The sequence below is a fragment of the Labeo rohita genome, chromosome 2 (genome assembly GCF_022985175.1).
Source record: "Labeo rohita strain BAU-BD-2019 chromosome 2, IGBB_LRoh.1.0, whole genome shotgun sequence".
Taxonomy (NCBI): domain Eukaryota; kingdom Metazoa; phylum Chordata; class Actinopteri; order Cypriniformes; family Cyprinidae; genus Labeo; species Labeo rohita.
This window is the reverse complement of record NC_066870.1, coordinates 37,404,955-37,419,114: the sequence shown is the minus strand read 5'-3', so window position 1 is coordinate 37,419,114 and position 14,160 is coordinate 37,404,955. Positions and strand designations below refer to the sequence as shown.

General features: G+C 33.1%; 1 protein-coding gene and 1 long non-coding RNA gene across 3 annotated transcripts; one reads left to right on the top strand and one right to left on the bottom strand.

Annotated features, from left to right (window-relative positions):
• Positions 1 to 213: 213 nt before the first annotated feature.
• Positions 214 to 14,066, top strand: LOC127179354 (uncharacterized). Its single transcript, XR_007829516.1, has 3 exons — positions 214 to 284; positions 554 to 750; positions 13,921 to 14,066. It is a non-coding gene; the product is annotated as an uncharacterized LOC127179354 (long non-coding RNA).
• nmrk2 (nicotinamide riboside kinase 2) lies at positions 6,908 to 9,602 on the bottom strand. 2 transcript variants are annotated; one of them, XM_051132700.1, is made up of 8 exons: positions 9,442 to 9,602; positions 9,267 to 9,357; positions 8,536 to 8,584; positions 7,942 to 8,110; positions 7,784 to 7,855; positions 7,599 to 7,705; positions 7,436 to 7,521; positions 6,908 to 7,346 (listed from the first exon to the last, which is right to left on the bottom strand). In XM_051132700.1, the coding sequence occupies exons 1-7, from the start codon at positions 9,465 to 9,467 to the stop codon at positions 7,436 to 7,438; spliced, it is 600 nt and encodes a 199-aa protein (XP_050988657.1). In that variant the 5' UTR covers positions 9,468 to 9,602; the 3' UTR covers positions 6,908 to 7,346. The 2 variants fall into 2 exon arrangements, with proteins under 2 accessions (XP_050988657.1, XP_050988665.1); XM_051132708.1 differs by lacking the exon at positions 8,536 to 8,584 and having other exon boundaries at positions 9,442 to 9,595.
• Positions 14,067 to 14,160: the final 94 nt, after the last annotated feature.

Genomic DNA, 14,160 nt, shown 5'->3' with positions numbered 1-14,160 from the left:
AAAGTAATGAGCATAACAACACATTTTTACTCCATAACGCAAAATGCAAAAGAGCATTCATCAGTACTCAATTCCACATTCTTTGTAGGCTATGTGTCACTCAGTCAAATCACAGCCAAATATGGCAAGAGCTGCTGACAGAGTAAGGTGACACTGCGATCAGGAATAGCTGAGATGAGCAGTGGAAACACCCCTGACAGCCCCCATAAGAGCAGAGAGCCGAGCAGACACTCACACACACTCACTCCCTCAGCAGAAGAGACTAAGATACAGTTTAGACTACAGTAAGTATCAAACATTACATTGAGTCTTTACTTGTGTGTCTAAAAAGTGTGCAACCAATGTGTAAAAACAAACCACAAGCAGAAGCGTTGCTTTCCACCAGGTTTTGGACATTGTATGTGTGTGTACAGTATAGCGAATAAACTCTCAGTGTCTTTGGCGCTCCTGGTTGTTTCTCTGTTGGGTTTGTTGAATAAAATCTTCCCCGTGTTTTCTCCCGACATCAAACTAACGCTGCTACGCTTTGAAATTATTTCATTCGTAAATCTAGGTGAGTCCAGAGCTGCACTGATCTTTGTGTGATTTCACGAAGATGGTCTCTTTAATGGTTTGAGCACAAGATTGCCCCAAAAGGAATATATTTCCACACACCTGACGCAGAAACATTATTCTTCAAGGAATTGCCATCTAAATCATAGTGCCTAAAATAAGGGCTGAAGGTCACCTTTAATTTACTTCTGGAAGCAGGTGAGAAAAAGCATTTTTGCCTTTCAAGGAGATACGCAGCATAAACGAGCTCTCGGGCTTGTGGATCATGGAATATGTTGTGACTTACTTGGGAGAAAAGTGCAAGCGGATCTCCAGAATGGATGTACGTCGATATTGATATCTAATTCGATGAACAAAATGTTTATTTGTCTCATTTTGAAGCATTAACCTTGTGCGTAAAACGCGCGTCTCCAAATGCGCACAAGGATTATTGCGCGCGAACGCGCTGCGCAAATTATAATTAAAGCAAAACTAAAATTGTACGAAAAAAAGTACACTTCGGAAAATATAATTAATGTATATCATGTTTTATATACATTATCATAACAGCGCTTTGGTATGAGAAAAGCGCGTTAAACTTAATATTTTTATATACACCGTTATACATTTATAAAGACAGGCAGTTAAATAGAAAATAAAATATTTAATTTGTTTAATTTTAGTAAATATATTTACAGATGTTTAAATATAAAGTATTTTAATGTATTCATTATTTAATGAATAAAGGCTGTATATGTGCACAGTTAAATATAAATTAATAGTTTTAATATGTAGTTTGATGCTATTTTGATATATTCCAAGACAACAATAGAAATATAATTCATTTAAAATGTAAAATGTAAAATCGATTAAAAAGTTTGTTTACATACTATGTGTGTGTACTGTGTATATTTATGTATACATACACACACAAACACATGTATATATTAAGGAAAAATAGATTTATATATAATATACATTATTACATACAATACATATATTTTTTTAAATATATACATATGTGTGTGTGTATATATAGGCTACATAATAAATATATACACAGTACACACACATATAGTATGTAAACAAACTTATTTTGAATCGCAAATAAAAACAACAGCTAACAAATAAATAAAACTAGCTTATAAGACAACCAAGCACGTGCTCTAAACCCAGCTGGGTTATTAAAGAAATGTCCTTTGATACTTATTTTCACATAATAAGACATTCATTTATTATCTCGGACTGATGATGGTCATAAAAACCTACTGATTCGGTTTGTTGATATCGTGTTTTATGATTGCACGTTCAAGTTCACTCATGATCCACACACGTGTTTGCAAAAACTTGCATATGACCTACATTCCTGCTGACACTTGTCTCCTGAAGGCCGTGATGACCTTCATTCTCAACATCCAAATTTGTCAGTGTCCATATTCCCTCATTTAACGCGGGATGCGCGAATGTGGCGTTGAGTCACGCGGTATGAAGATCCATATGTCTGCGGTCACGTGGCCTGGGTGTAAAAATAAGCCGCTGCTCTGATAGAAATGAAGGAAGAGGAAGATCTGATGATGACAGAAGACACTCAGGTTGAATTTCTTGCTTGTTCAGACTGGTTAGTACTGACCTGGTGCAAGACCTGTTGGTAAACCAGCCATTTCAAATAACCAAGTTGGTCTTGGTAGTTACACTGGTAAAGCAGGGTTTGGTCTGTGATTAAACGATCAGCAGCCCGCCTAGTGTCCCAAACTCAACCTGTACTGGTTACTCCCTGCTGAGAAAAACAGCTAAAACCAGCTTAAAGCTGGTTGGCTGGTTTTAGCTGGTCATCCAGCCTGATCTCAGCTGGTCAGCAGGCTGGTTTTAGAGGGGTTTTGGCCACTTTCTTAGCTGGTCAGGCTGAGAGACCAGCTAAAACCAGCCACTGCCAGCTTAAACCAGCTACGAACAGCCAACCAGCTTAGGCTAGTTTTAGCTGGGGGGGTTTTCAGCAGGGCTAGCACATCAGCAGTACTGGATATACATATATGAGTTATTTGTATTTTATTAAGCTCTACACACATATGTACTGTTTTAGTGACAATTTCTATAATTTTCTATTATTAATTTATATTAAAATATCACACACACACACACACACACACACACACACACACATATATATATATATATACACACACACACACACACACAAATATATAAATGATAATTTAAATTAATAATAGAAAATTATAGAAATTAATTCACTAAAACTGTACATATTTGTATTTTTAAGCTATATACACAACTCACTAATATAAATATATATATACATATGAATAAAGTATTTAATTTTATTGTATATGTGTATATATATATATATATATAGCTTGATAAAATACAAATATATATATATATATATATATATATATGTATTATATAATTATATATAATATATATAATTTTTAATATATATAATTTTCTATAATTAATTTTCTATGTATATATATATAGCTTGATACAATACAACTATATATATATATTTGAATTAAGTATTATATATATAAAGAATATATAAAGTTAATTGTATTTTATCAAGCTATATATATATATATATATATAATTTTCTATTTAAATATAATATTTAAATATAAATTATAGTATATATAATTAATTTATAATTTAATTAATTTATAGAAAATTATATATATATATATATATATATATACTTTTCTATAAATTAAATGAATTATAGAAAATTATTTTTATTAAAATGTATTATTATAGAATATTCAAATATATAAATTATATATAAATGATAGAAATATGTGCATATATATATATATATATATATGTATATATATATGAATAAAGTATTTAATTTAATTTAGTTATTGAATATATTTACAGATATTTAAACAGACTTTAAACTATTTAAACTTAGTTGCTATTCAAAATAACAATATATATATATAAATATTCAAAATGTGGTAACACTTTACAAAAAGGTTTCATTTGTTTATAAAACATTAATGACCTATAAACTCCGGACACAAGTACTAGTAGTAGTAATAATAATAATAATAATAATAATAATAGAATAGATTTGATAGTTGGTTATTCGAAAGTGTCAAGTTGTATTAATAATCCTCTGACTGAACACAAAAATGCCACTGTGATCTGGGATATGAGTGAAATGTTCCTCACACATTTACAGCTGCTGATGGGACGGCAGCTGACGCTCTCCAGCTATCTCAGATATGAGGGTGTGTGACAACAAATTCAACCCGCAAAAAGTCCCTCACACACACAACACTTCCTGCAGACTCACACGGAGCACTTTAATGATTCAGCGACACTTGAGTCACACTTAAAAATGTCTAAAACCGCGAGTGAAAAGCATGTGAATATCACCTCGCATTTCAACTAAAATAGGCCAAAACCTGAGCCGTGCCTCTGCTACTTTTTTGAGGCCTTCGTGACAAACCATGACGTTGGAGACGTTCTCACCTTTCCCCCAGCCAGGCCTCGTGGTCCAGGCACTTGTCCCGATGGTGTGACAGTGTGACACGGGGTCGAACCGGTTAGAGATCAGAGCGTGCACATCTATTTACATCCCGCAAACGGCCCCTTCTCTCCTGACACCGGAGGCATGTCACCTAAATATAACGGCTCACACACATAACCGCGCTCCAGACCTCCTGACAATGCATCATCAGATACCCTCCAATCCAGTACAGTCATAGACATGCTTTACAATCTGTCCCACCACCTGGACCACTGCAATGAGATCAAATGAAGAGCAAAGAGACTCTTACCTGACCAGGTAATCTCATGCGTGTCTCCTCTTCAGGAAAGATCTCAAAAAAAGCGTTCAGATTTGCTAAGACAACACATTTGTGTTTGAAAATCAAACATCTCAATATTTGACCCTGGACCACAAAACCAGACTTAAGTAGCACTGGTATATTTGTAGCAATAGCCAAAAATTGTATGGGTCAAAATGATCGATTTTTCTTTTATGCCAAAAATCATTAGGATATTAAGTAAAGATGTATGTTCCATGAAGATATTTTGTAAATTTCCTACCGTAAATATATCAAAACTTAATTTTTGATTAGTAATATGCATTGCTAAGAACTTCACTTGGACAACTTTAAAACAATTTTCTCAATATTTTGGTTTTGTGATCCACATATGAACTTATATATTTCTTATCAAATTCTCCTAAGATCAATTAATATTAGTCCACATTAATGCTCAATTAAAGTCTGTCTGACTTACTTTGACAAATTAATTTTTACATTCCAACAACTATTTTCTAACACAGTATTTTTGTCTCGTTTTCCCTTATTGTTAATAAAATATTAATATTTAAACATTCTCAAATCAAAGATATTTACTTGAGAACAAGAATGATGTAAGATATTAAGTCTTGGTTTCTGAACATGCATGCTTAAAACACAAAAAAAAATATTTGCAAATAGGATTTCTTTTTTTTTTTTTAATTAAGTTTAAATGAATTTAAATTAAGTTTATTTTTCTGATCCTGCTGGCAGATATTTAAATCCATACAGCACAAAACATATTTTAAAAAATATTTCACAATATATAAAACAAAACAAGAAAAAAATACTAAAATATGATCCAAATTTTTGTAAATATATTTTCTAACAATATATATTTTGGGCCATTTTTTGAAAATATATTTTACAAATTTTACATCACGTAACATTTTTACATTTAAATATTAATGTATAAAAAGCATTTAAGAAAATACATTCACGTCACATTTGAAAAAAAAAATTATATGATTTCGCTTGGTCATTTATTGTGACTTGGAGCCTACAAGAGTCGATACTAAAATGAGACAAAACTGAGATAACCTTGGATCCATAAAATCTCTCAGAGCTTGCTGTGATCATCTTTGTCACTGGCACCTGGTACTGAGATTACAGTCTGTATGAATGGAAGCCAGTAGAGGCCTACAATTACACAACACCATTAGAAACGATGCCCATTTCCATTCCTCTATTTAATATCATGCATCAAATAATATTAAAGTGCTTTCTGTTTGTTGATATTACTTTATATTATGGTGCAAAAAATAATTACTGTACAATAGACACAATGCATGCATATACATTGTTAAACCAGTTGTGTTCAGAAAATAAAATAAGGAAGTGAATGTTCTGATTATTTGTGACCACTGAATGTACAATAAAATGTAGTAGCCTATTAACAATTCATACAAGCTATAAATACCAACACATTGACCTTGTGTCTGAATGACGGATATGTTTGCTTTCCTGTTAACTTTAAATAAATGTTTGAGTAAATATAAAACCAGAACCTGTGTTGTAAAACAAGTATTTGACCTGAGGAGTTTTTGTTGTAGTAAATGGAGGGATATAATGGAGCCAAATATATATATATATATATATATAAATAAACAATGAAATGTAGCAATCAATAAATATACAGTGGAATATGAGCATAAATAAACAAACCAAAATGAGAATTTCCACAAAATATGACATGAAATGTAATATGTTGGACATAATGTAATAGCGTAAATGATAATATATCATTAAAATGTTGGAATTAATAAATAAAATACAACATGAGCCTAAATAAGGTAAAACGACACAAAATATTACATTAAATTTTATATGCTGGATAAAACATAATAGCCTAAATGATAATATATCATTAAAATGGTAGAATTTTTAAATAAAATAACAACATAACAGCATAAATAAGATCAAATGACACAAAATATGAGGTGAAATTTAATATGTTGGACAAAATTAAATAGCCTAAATTATAATATACCATTAAACTGTTGGAATTATGTGCACATATAAGGTAAAATTACACAAAATATGACACAAGATTTAATATGTAATAGCCTAAATGATAATATGTCATTAAAATGTCAGAATTATGCAAAAAAAAACAAAACAAAAAAAACAATGTTTTAATATGTTTTAATATTTAATATGTTAAATAACAAAATTAAGCAGCCTAAATGATAATATATTATTAAAATGTTGGAATTATGAGCATAAATAAGATAAAATGACACAAAATATGACATGAAATTTAATATGTTGGATAAAATTAAATAGCCTAAATGATAATATATCATTAAAATGTTGCAATTAATAAATAAAAACACAACATGTTAGCATAAATAAGGTAAAATGACACAAAATATGTCATGAAATGAAATATGTTGGACAAAATTAAATAGCCTAAATGATAATATATCATTAAAATGTTAGAATTAATAAATAAAATACAACATAAGCATAAATAAGGTAAAAGGACACAAAATATGACATGAAATTTAATATACGGGACAAAATTAAATAACAACAACAGCGTGAAATGTATATTTACTGTATTTTTATTTCAACATTTTTTATTTCATAATTGAATCAAATATTTTATGCTTTGCCCATTATATTCCTCAATCACAGTCCAGACACTGTAATCACAAAAACTTGGTTTTCATGCATGTTGAGAATGAAAACACAAGACAGAAAGTGTTCAAATGTCTTTTCTGATTGAAGATAATAGAGCTTTAGTTACAGTGAAATGAAAACAAAGATAGAATTGCCATACACTTTTCATTTCTGGGCATCCCAGAGAGTAATGCTTGTTTTTAACAAAACAAAGTTACACAGAGCAATATAAAATTACAGGCTTTTGCCATCACTTTTAAAATAAGTTAGTATTTATTTACAAAATTCATCTAGTGGCAGAATATCTACTTGTGATGCTATTTACAGTTCTATACACACACATCTTCATTCCAACTGGAGATGCTGTAAAGACAATAAGGAAATGTAGATTAGAAAAAAACTACAATGACAATTATATATATATTTTTTTTTTAAAAGATGAAGCATCTTACCTATAAGACATTCAACAGTGAGTTCTGAATGTCTTCATAAACCTGGTTATAGAGCTCATCTTTTGTTCTCATCCCATCCACATATTCTGCAAAAACGAATTGTCCATGTGAGTTACAGACATGGGTTGCGAAAGCCATTTTATGGCCAAACTGATTGACTTACGGATATCCAAACCGCAGTTTTCCATCTGCAGCCTGTGTTTCAAGTACATAGGCCACACGTGGCCGTCAAACAGACCGGGTGGGTCAGGAACGGTGTAAGTTCTCGTACTGAAAAGAAGCAGACGGATGTGTTAGAAAACCATTAACAGAATCATCGAACATCTGATCTTCAAAATCAATTCTCACCTTCTTCTCCTTTTGCACTCCTCGTATGGAATGGTGACATAGTAGCACTTGTTGTAGACGTCAAGCAAAGGCCTAGAGATGGAAACAAGAAGACCATCAGCCTCCCATCTCTATATCTTTAAGCTAAACAAAACCAGCACAACTTGGAAGACGCCTACTTGTAATTATAAAGAAGAAATCCCTCTATAATAAGTATGTGGATCTCGCGCTCGGGGTCCGAGCCGTCGGGCGAAACGGTCACGCCGTGAGAGCGTGCGAACTTGACCGGGTTCTCCATCCATCCCTTAACCGTGTTCACCATGGCGTCCATGTCCAAGGCGGTGATCACTACACAAGGAGACAAAAAAGACAAGGCGTGTCTCACATGCTTGGATAATGAGCATAAAATAATACATTAAACATCTCTCCTCTAGTTCTCCTTTTTAGGGATGTTAATAATTAACATAACAGGACTGTGAGTCAAATTTACACCGCGAGTCTAAAGTTTGGACACACTTATTATAGAATTACAAAATGGTTTTGAAGGCTATAAAAGAACATGAGCTCTCCTTGCTCTATGTTAATCAACCAACTTTATATTCACCTACGAAGCAGATTTCGATCCTCAAGTGTGTCCAAGCTTTCGACGTGCAATGTAAGACAAAGTCTTGCTGGGTTTTAGGTTTATGTTACAATAATGCAAACATCAGAATGGTTATGGAAAGGTGGGAATACGTTACTGTTTCTCTTCCCACAGCGAAAGCCACTCTTACCATCCCATTGTTTAAAGCCGTCCTCCCCGAGCTCTATTTGATCTTGGGGCTGCAATAACAGTGACCAATAAAACAAAAAGGTGTAGATGGCTCAGGCAGTGCTGGTCCCACCTGGACATGTGATGCCAAGCCCTCAGGCTAGTCTTCTAAAATAATTTGGTTGCAATGCACCGAATGCGCAGCTATGCATTCGTTAAACTGAATTATCTGAATTACCAGCATGTCGCCAATGCGATTCTTGAGAGAGGAGCTTCTAATGACAGTTAGGAATGTGTGTGTGATGCACTTAAGAGGTGTTATTAAATATATCGATATGGGCGCTCGAAGAGCGATGGTGGGTGTGGAGGTTGCCAGATCCTCTTACATGCCACAGAATGATAAATGCATGAACAAGAGGATCGTATTAGTGGAATTAGGAGCTGAATGCTGCAAATGAATGCCTGTGTTTTTAGGCACCTCATTAGGCATTCATTTGTTGGGTCTTTGAGGTTGGCTGTCCAGGAGAACACCAGCATAGGGTTCATGAACCACAATATGGATCCAGAAATACAACAAATGACTAAGTCCTAAACATCTTTACCTTTTTTGTCCCTTGGAAATGCTAACTTATGATTTACAAGTATTTGGACACTTAAAATGCATGGAAATAATTGCACTAGATAGATGTAAGTGTCCAAATACTATATATCTTTACATACATGAATTTGTAAAAATGTGGATTCTCTTCATACCTTGAAAAAATCATCTTGATGTACAACACAACAGTTTGGTAAGTTCTTTATGAGTCTTCCCGTCAAAGTTGTCTTGCCTCCATTGGTCACACTGTGAAAGGGGCATTACACACTTATTAAACAATGATATCAATCATACAATATAAGTTTAACATGTCAGTCTCAGACTACTCACCCTCCTATTCCAATAATAAACTTCATTCTGATCCTTTTATGGTCTTGGTCTTTCCTAACAAAGGAATCTCTTCCTTGCGAATGCAGTCGGGAATGCTTTCAGTCTCTCTCTCCTTTTCTCCCTCCCAGAATCTCCCTCTCTTTACTATTTCATTGATGGACTAGGCTTTCGCCTTCATTATATAGCCGGCTCGGCTTTGCGTCACGTCGACGTGGGTCGCTTGCCAATAAGGCCGCTCTCGGGGAACCAATCAGCGTTTGATCCGTCTGGCTCATTTGCATACTGGCAATGTTCCACGGTCGCACCTGTCGCGCCGCGTCTGTCAGCGGGTCGCTCGCACGGTGGGGGCGGAACGAGGCGACAGCGCTGCAATTAAAGAGTGGAAATATACCACCAAATCAGGCCAGCGAGCACATACTTTGTGTTTAACACGCATTACCAAGACTACCGAAATGAGGGACGTGATTAAACGCAGGTAAAGGAATAAACACTTTATTTACACGACGATCCAGGTTGCAGACAATCATAATGTAATACAATATTAAAAACAAAGGTGTGAATAAAATTCTTAGATACACTTCCCACTGAGGTTCTGAATGCGAGTTATAGCCTGGATCTTTATTGTTTAGATATGTGTGTAAAATTACTGTGACACTGTGTGGCAGTTTACAGTAGGTGAATACTGACAAGTGACAAAATATTTACAAAACATTTAGGAAAACACAATATTTCACATTTTTATGAGTTTGTTTATTTGTTTCTTTGTTTATTGTGGATTTTGGGTCAGCACTGAATGCGTACTTGTTAATAAAACTGATTATTAAATATCACAATCAAGGCAGTAAATTACTACAATATATGTATGTAAATATATATATATAATTGTAATTGTATAATTGCATTATTATTGTTATTATATATATAAATAATAATGGTCAATCGTAAGCATTAAAATTAGTTAATGATATATATATATATATATATACACATATATATCATTAACTAATTTTAATGCTTACGATTGACCATTTTATTAATAAAGCTTTATATATATATATATATATATATATATATATATATAATTTTTATTTTTATTTTATATGCAACCTGAGCTCCCATTGTCATTAGTATTATTTAAAATAATAACAATAAATAATAATAATAATAATATATATATATATATATATATATATACACATATATATATATATATATATATATATATATAATTAAAATAATTGTAATGCATAAGATTGACCATTTTATTATTAATAAAGCTTCATATATATATATATGTAGTATTATTTTAAAAAAATAATTATAATCATAATAATAATGGTGATATCATTATTTGAAACAAACATTATCTTTGAGTTTGTCCTTGTGACATGATGTACAGTATAACATTTGTGACCCTGGACCACAAAACCAGTCTTAATTAGCACTGGTATATTTGTAGCAATAGCCAATAATACATTTTATGGGTCAAAATGATCGATTTTTCTTTTATTCCAAAAATCATTGGGATATTAAGTAAAGATCATGTTCCATGAAGATATTTTGGAAATTTTTCAACCGTAAATATATCAAAATTTAATTTTTGAATAGTAATATGCATTGCTAAGAACTTCCTTTGGACAACTTTAAAGGCGATTTTCACAATATTTTGATTTTTTGCACCCTCAGATTCCAGATTTTCAAACAGTTGTTATTTATTCAGTGTCACATTTGTTCCATGTGTGCAGTGTATCCTCAATGCTCATCCTCTCACATCATTTCTGCCCTACATTTCAGCCCGTTGTCATTTTACCCGGTGAACTCCAGCCTGGCCAGAATCCCACTTGTGATTATTCATTTTCAATATCATCAAGTACAAACACTGAATCTTTGAGCCTAATGTTTCAGAGAGGGTGTTAACTGTAAGAACAGACTATTTATGATTGATTTATGTTTGCTATTATGCATTCAGTTTGGCTGGCTGTTAATCATTATATTATAGTCACACTCTCCACCTAAATGGAAGCAGATCCCAGAGCCAAATGTTAAATAAAGACAAGGCAGGCACGTGGTATTTCAGTATGTTTCCTCTCATGATACTTTACCATCCTGATCAGATTGTTTCCAATTACTCGACTCGTCTTGTTGGCACGGCATGAGGGAACTTTTCTCCTGGACTGAGGTGAAAAGTTCCATACTTAACCAGCTCTCAGCGGACGCGGCCATAGAGCTATATTTGGCAAGATGTCTGTGTGTGACATGGTACAAACGCTTCTGACGCAACTCACATAAATACCAGACTATCAATTTAACCAATTGCAATAGCTGTTTCAAAACCTTGTTAACTGCCTACCTAGATAAACAAACAAACAAACAAACACACACCGTCAAATCCAATGCAAAAATAATATATCATCTTAATGAAATCAATTCATGTTCAGAGTCCAAGTGTAAATGATGATACTAACATTTCACTTCATTTTATGACTATTGCAACAGTGTTAATATTCTAACATACTGTATTTAAATTATGATCCTTTATCTTTCAGTCATTCATAATTATCAGTAGTCTGACATTGAGAAGTTTTTATCACTTCTAAGTCATTGTTTCTGGGTAATATAAAAAAGAATACATTTTTGAAGCTTTGAACTTTGATTTTAAGATAAAATAAATGATTTGAGTCACACAAGTTTCCTTTTCCTTTCAGTAAACAAATAAAATTTTACTATGTGTACTGACAATCTCACATTTAAGGTATGAGGAACTTGAGCAAGTAAATTTTAATATAACACTTAAATAATATTTTGTTGAATTTGTACTTTGTAAAGTAATAGTGAAAATTATTTATTTATTTTTTAATTATTATTATTATGCTTTAAACGACAGATACAGAACAATACAACAGACATTATAAAGCCAGGGGAACAAATGAGACAAAATAAAATAAATGAAAAGAATAAATAAAAAAAAAAAATACAATCATCGACATGCATGACCTTTATTTTACACAAAGATTTTGAAGACAGAACACAAACGGACAGTTTTGATTGCTTTCCTATTAGTACTGTGTTGAATAGTACAAAACTTGTTTTCTAAATCTTTATAAAACACCTTTAATACCAATTATTTTATTAATTACTGTGTATCTACCCTTCAGCGCAAATGGTGATGAACTTAAAAAGCCCGAAGGCTTTGCTTTACTAGGTCAATGGCTACAGACAGTATGAGGTGATGAAGCTCAGGTTGCATTTGTTTTTAATATTTTGTTCCTGACGTTCTGAGATCAGATGTATTAACACAAGAGACCGTGAGTAAATGACTCATTCGTGACTCAGCTCATTCCTGACCTAAGAACAGCTCACAACATATGCCTGCTGGAACACGTGTCACTGCCCGATACAACAATTACCAAGTTTGCTACTCTGCGCGGATGAATCTGATGTTTTGAGGCAGCGGTGTGAAAGACGATTGGTTTATCAGTGCGAACAAAGCCACTAATGACAAGCCTGCAACCATTAGCCAAAAAAGCGTAATGGCTAAAGCTAACGCTTCCGGTCTGGCAGTACGTGAGAAAGGAGACCAGAGGCCGTTTTTTTTAATAGATGTCAATGGAGGAGAGGCTGTACTACGCTGAATAAACAACTTTTTAGAGGAAACGGCATGTCATTTAACGAATCGACAGCCTATCTGTTAGTCTTCAACATGTTTTACACTACACTGTAAAAAATTTCCCTGTAAAAAAACGGTAATCTACTGGCAGCTGTGGTTGCCAGCATCTTACTGTAAAAATACAGTGTGCTACTGTTTTTGAAATTAACAGCAAAACGCCGTTTTGTCATCTACAGTATACAACTGTAATTTAGCAGCACATATCTGTTAAATTACATAAACAATACTTTCAGATTTAACTATTTTTAGAGTTTACCACGACAAAATGCTGTTTTTACCACAGTTGGGTTTCAGCTTACGGCACTTCTCATTCATTCCTATGGTATCCGTAAACGGTGATTGGTTGTCGCACAACTCTGAATGAAATTCAATGACTCAAGGCTGTAATGTGATTGGTTATTAAGGGACACGTGATCCAAGTTAACCGTTACGCTTTTCTCTACTATCTTAATTATGAACGCACTTAATTATGCAAACGTTGTTATTCTTCTTGTTATTAGCTAGCGGCTAATGAACCGGAAGTCTCGCCCATAGACTGACTTACGCATTGAAGAGTAAGGTGGATGCGCAGCTGTTGATATGACTTGTTAAATTTAAGCAAAGTTTGGCAGTGTTTAAATGATATCATAACAGCTGAAAGTATAACTTGGCAAAGCTAGGCAAATTGAAAAAAGTAGTAAGTGGTTAAGAAATTGGAGTTGTTATAGAAAACACTGTTTTGCAAATCTGTTTAATGCACAGATATGTTGATTCGTGTTTTATTACGGCTTCTTTTGCTTTCCGTAGCCTGACTTCCTTTCTTTTATTCACAGATATGACTTGCACACCCGCAGACGAATGATGAAAGTGTGCATCTTTGCTGGAAATCCATCCTGACAACTGGAAGTCAAATAACAGTAAAATACAAAGCTCGACAGTTAAATTCACTTTTTATTAATTATCACATCGTCAACGTTAGCAACTCATTCACTTATTGCACATCCTATGATACAAATGATTTACACACAGCACACTGTTAAACAGTCTGATAATGTACATTATACAATAATGTG

Bases quoted from the DNA above. Each gene is read 5' to 3' on its own strand.
- nmrk2 (XM_051132700.1), bottom strand. From the start codon at position 9,467: ATGAAGTTTATTATTGGAATAGGAGG. The intron at 8,585-9,266 runs GTATGAAGAGAA...CTGTTATTGCAG, and splicing joins ATCAAGATGATTTTTTCAAG to CCCCAAGATCAAATAGAGCT. The intron at 7,856-7,941 runs GTAGGCGTCTTC...TTCCATCTCTAG, and splicing joins TTTCTTCTTTATAATTACAA to GCCTTTGCTTGACGTCTACA.